We start from the raw sequence: 5,092 nt of genomic DNA, 5'->3' as shown, positions 1-5,092 counted from the left end.
AGGATGAGCGTCAGGAAAACGAGTCACATGTCCATACAGCCGCAGAAGTACTGACCTCAGGGTCTGAATACTTTTGTAACCAGTGAATTTTCATTTGTCCATGTCTTTTTGCAGGTATTCCTGACAGGTAACCTCCTTCAACTATAACAGTGTTCAGTTTTATCTTTTCAGTTATGAATCAAAAAAAAACTCCTTTGGAAAAATTGTTTCTACATAATTCGTAATTCATCGAAATTTAGCATTATTGGAAGAGATAAACACTTTTGCAGGTCACTCACTGCACACTCCATTTCCTCTGCTAAACTAATTTACCCACTCCTGCAACACTCCACCAACTTAGCTTTTTCACTTCCTTTATAAAGAAACGTCATCAAACTACAGAATTCTTGACCATCAACGCACTCCGCATCATTTCCTAGTGCTGTCAGGAAAGCCAAGAGGTACGAACACTCACCTCTAGGCTGTGTAGCCTGGTTTTGAATCCCGACCCAGCTATAAACTGTCATCCCAATGTTTTGCAGGCAGGGTGATTCACATCAATGTGTGTGCCGTCCCTCAGATGGACGTTAAATTGGGCGTCTTGTCTGCCAGTATTAGTTGGTGGACGTTAAAGATCCTACGGTGTCCTTTGTGAAGAGTAGACAAGCCATCGCCGGCACCATGAACAAATTACAAGTGCCCGCAAATTCAGTCGAGTATCCCGAGTTAGTGACAACCCGTCCAGGATTGCACCGCCACTCAAGAAACTGACCTTCCATCATATAGAGCATGGTGCATGACGATGATGATGATTATAAATATTATTATTATTGAGTAGTCCTCCCTCCTCCTCAAACAGAGCCTGTCCACAGCATGTTCCCTCTACGTTTGCAGAATGATGCCCTCACCTGACCCTCAAACTAATGATTTGCAGAATGATCACTCTGCGATTGGCACTTTGTGCACATTTCTCTGCCTTCGTCACCATGTCCGTTCTCACCCAATCCAACTAACACCTGTCAGGTTGCACTCAAACTCACTCACTCGTCACGAAGGAGTGGATGACACCTCGTTTACAACGGTCATTCCACGCAGACACTCCCATGTTTACAAGGACAATCCGGTATCCGCTGCGACACAAAGGATGTAAAACACCACTCAGTGCTCCACTCTTGAGACAATGGACACTTCCACTGTGACTAATCAGCAACACTCATGTGGCTTATTTGGCTTGGTACTGTGAGGATGCAGAGACGGATCACGGCAAAGAGTTCCAAAGATGACTCCGGCCCACAATTCCCCCGATTTGCCAAATCTGAGGGTACACAATGCATTAAAAGTGTCCAAAGGCAAGAAAGTGTGCACAGAACAATGTAAAGAGTATTCATTTATTTATTTATATTGTTTTTAAAAACTTCTTTCTCAGTACAAAAAGCATGCACCAAGCATGGAACGTTACATTGTTCATGAGATCAGCAGTCAAAATACTGTCGTTGGACTAGCGTGCAAATTAAAGTACAGTACATGAGCCTGCTGTCTGCTTGTTCGGCTCAGATAAATATTACTTTTCAGTTTGTAAACAGAGTGGACATGTCAAGCTGAACAAGCGGAACAAGGTTATACTGGTATGGGCGTATCGCCATTGCTAACCACCACATGCGGTTGTCTCCAATGGTGGGGTTTAGAGATAAAAGGTGTAAAACGAGTACCATGATAAGTTGCAAGTGGAACAGGAGATTGCTTCTCTTACACACACACACACCACTTCCTCAACCCCAAAGCCACCGCGCACACCACTCGGACATCAGTGCCGCCGGCTTTGTGAGACAAAGTTCAATGCGGATGGGATATGAAGATGAAGAACAAGAAGAACAATAAGAACAAGAGGAGGAGGAAGAAGAAGAACAATAAGAAGAACAAGAAGAGGAGAAGGAAGAAGAAGAACAATAAGAAGAACAAGAAGAGGAGGAGGAGGAGGAAGAAGAACAACAAGAAGAACAAGAAGAACAAGAAGAACAAGAACAAGAAGAACAAGAAGAAGAAGAACAAGAAGAAGAACAAGAAGAAGAAGAACAAGAAGAAGAACAAGAAGAAGAACAAGAAGAAGAACAAGAAGAAGAACAAGAAGAACAACAAGAAGAACAACAAGAAGAACAACAAGAAGAACAACAAGAAGAACAACAAGAAGAACATCAAGAAGAACAACAAGAAGAACAACAAGAAGAACAACAAGAAGAACAACAAGAAGAACAACAATAAGAACAACAATAAGAACAACAATAAGAAGAACAATAAGAAGAACAAGAAGAAGAACAAGAAGAAGAACAAGAAGAAGAACAAGAAGAAGAACAAGAAGAAGAACAAGAAGAAGAACAAGAAGAAGAACAAGAAGAAGAACAAGAAGAAGAACAAGAAGAAGAACAAGAAGAAGAAGAAGAAGAAGAAGAACAAGAAGAAGAACAAGAAGAAGAACAAGAAGAAGAAGAAGAAGAACAAGAAGAAGAAGAAGAACAAGAAGAAGAAGAAGAAGAAGAAGAAGAAGAAGAAGAAGAAGAAGAAGAAGAAGAAGAAGAAGAAGAAGAAGAAGAAGAACAAGAACAAGAAGAAGAAGAAGAAGAATTTGAGTTCACATCATATCTACTTTGGCCATTCTGCGAAAATGGCATTGTAACAGGAACAAATTAAAGAAAGCAACAACCAAATGTGGAAGCAAATGTTTTTGATCAACGCTGAGACATCAGCAGGGAAATTCAATGGGATCTTTGATGATGGATGCTGTTATCCTCGCAGATACTGGCACTTGACAGCAGAACTATCTGGTGGGAAAATTGCAGGATGTAAGGGTAGTAACGGCAAGCGGTGCGCCCGAAATCCATCTTTCATTGTCAATGGGACAGCGGCATGGGATCGCATGCCGTGAGAGTGACGTTGATGTAACGCATACAAATAAATCATGACAAAGAGAAGTGTAAACAGCTTCTGTGGAACACTGACTAAAATCACTGATGTACACAACCACACAGGGAAGGTTAATAACCCGTGTTGGATCTTGACACTTTCCCCTTTAAGCATCTACGAAGCAAACTGTCCAATGAGCAGCACATTCTAAGGGGGGAAAAAGCTCAGCGGACCACCCTCTCCCAAACCTCCTGAACCCTCCCTTCCTCATTAGCAAGCACTCAACTCGTGCTTCCATTTCTTCCAATGCAATCATGAAGCCCATATACCGACAAGGCACTCTCGTCCACAGCAAATCTTTTCATTGGATTCTATCATTGCTCATCCAATAGATCATATTGGTATAAAATCATCTACGCAAAACGCTGGGCAACAACATCAAGAAAGGCTCTTTCCTGAGAGATTGAGATGATCAAACTACAGCCGATTGCCTTGGGTCTTCATCCCACCGTCCTCATGCTCTCCACTGGTGGGCAATCCGGGGGTCTGTGCACATGTGCCGTTCGCCTGCTTTACCCCCTGTCGACGTTGCACCTCCTGCCTCAGGAGTTCCTGCGTCTCTTGAAGGACGCGCGCATTGTACGCAAAGGAGCGCGATGTAACAACGCCACCTCTTCGGGCGCTCCCACCTTGCAGGACGATTGGTACCTCGCCGCAGACATGTGACGCAGCTTCAGCATCGGGGGTCGGCGATTCAGGTTGAGGATTCGTAGATGAAGATTTCGTCATGGAAGTATCATTCGACTTGTTGAGGCGAAGATCTACTGACAGCTCTGAGCGTAGGCGCGTACTGGGAGCAACAGTCGATAAAGCTGGGGCTGCAGAATCTGGCGTACCAGTCATGGAGCTACCATCTCCACCCACGTAGCTTCCACTTTGAGACCCGGCTTTACTGAGCTTCCTGGGTTGCCTGAAACACCCACGTTCGGGGGTAAAACAAAACATGTTTAGCTTTATGGTTTCACTCAAAACGATTAAAAAAATTTAAACTGTGAGATGTTCATTGCACAATTACAGCAGCAAAGCCCGAGCAGCAATGCTTCTTACAAACGATGACCGTCCTGCCTTGATTAGGTAGAACAGAAGGCATGACAAAACTCTATCCACAACTTGGTAGGTCAAAATTATCCACTTAATGGGAAAGCAATCTTAAAAGTCCGACCTACCTGCTAATTGAATCCCAGGATGTTTACAAACGACGTTGAACATAACATGTCAACTTTGTTCCCTGACGACGTGGTCGATAGAATGACGTTAATGATGATGCCAACCAAGAGAGAGTTCATCATCCTCCCCCCAAAAGACTGCCGTACCAAGCGCTTCCAAACTCGCATGCATGAAGATACAACCCTCATTTCCTCTCAGTAGACAATTCATTTACAAACCTTGAATTCGTTTGCATTTGCATGTACAGGTATTTGCATCAGAAAAAGAAAATGTCCCGTCTGCAGCCTTTTCACACCATCCAGTTACTCGGGTGCTTTGGCTTTGAGTTGGTGAATAACATGTCTCATGCCATCATTGTGTGCACCTCACACTGCTGGAATGGTTGATTCCCTGCCCCAAAAAAACCCCAGCAAGCTACACAATGCTACGTTTCAACGAATTTGTGCAAAAGTACCACTGATGAAAAAAATGCTTCAATTGTAACACTAGGGCTAGCGCAATCTCTCGAGGTCTTGTGACTATTTTGAACTAAATTAACCCACATTTATTATATTGCAATCACTGTTCACTACTCACATACGAGACTTTCGATGCCCTTTCATGGAAGTGCAGGATTAGCGAAATACACAAATTGTAAACTTACTATGGAACACCGTGACAATGATAAAAAAAAAAAAAGGGGAACCCCAAATTACGCGGAAAGGTCTTCCTCATAATTAAACTTCCTCAAATGTCCAACCGAAAGAAGCGATATCACTACCAAATGGCATGAAGGACACCAAATGAGGATTCTTGTGGTGCGGTAGATTACATAACGGAATGAGGAATCGGCAGTTTCACAGGTGCCCAATTGTCCAGCCGGAACGTTATAGCCCAACCCGGATCTTTAAACTGACCCCCGATCTTATCATCAATAATCATGCATTTTCATCGTAATGCCGGATATGAATTCCAAACTGCATGACCGGGTGAAACATTAAGGGAGTAA

General features: G+C 43.2%; 1 protein-coding gene across 3 annotated transcripts in view; it reads right to left on the bottom strand.

Annotated features, from left to right (window-relative positions):
* Window positions 1-1,353: 1,353 nt before the first annotated feature.
* LOC147028892 (partitioning defective 3 homolog) overlaps window positions 1,354-5,092 on the bottom strand; it is a 336,652-nt gene continuing 332,913 nt past the window's right edge. For all 3 annotated transcript variants that reach the window (XM_085879726.1, XM_085879725.1, XM_085879727.1), the window contains one exon: window positions 1,354-3,847. In XM_085879726.1, the coding sequence (XP_085735852.1) occupies window positions 3,355-3,847 (493 nt within the window). In that variant the 3' untranslated portion in view covers window positions 1,354-3,354. The remainder of the gene's footprint in view (window positions 3,848-5,092) is intronic.

The sequence above is a fragment of the Eptatretus burgeri genome, chromosome 4, assembly GCF_056783735.1.
Source record: "Eptatretus burgeri isolate ZD-2024b chromosome 4, Ebu_testis_v1, whole genome shotgun sequence".
NCBI lineage: Eukaryota > Metazoa > Chordata > Myxini > Myxiniformes > Myxinidae > Eptatretus > Eptatretus burgeri.
This window is presented reverse-complemented; position numbering and strand designations above follow the sequence as displayed.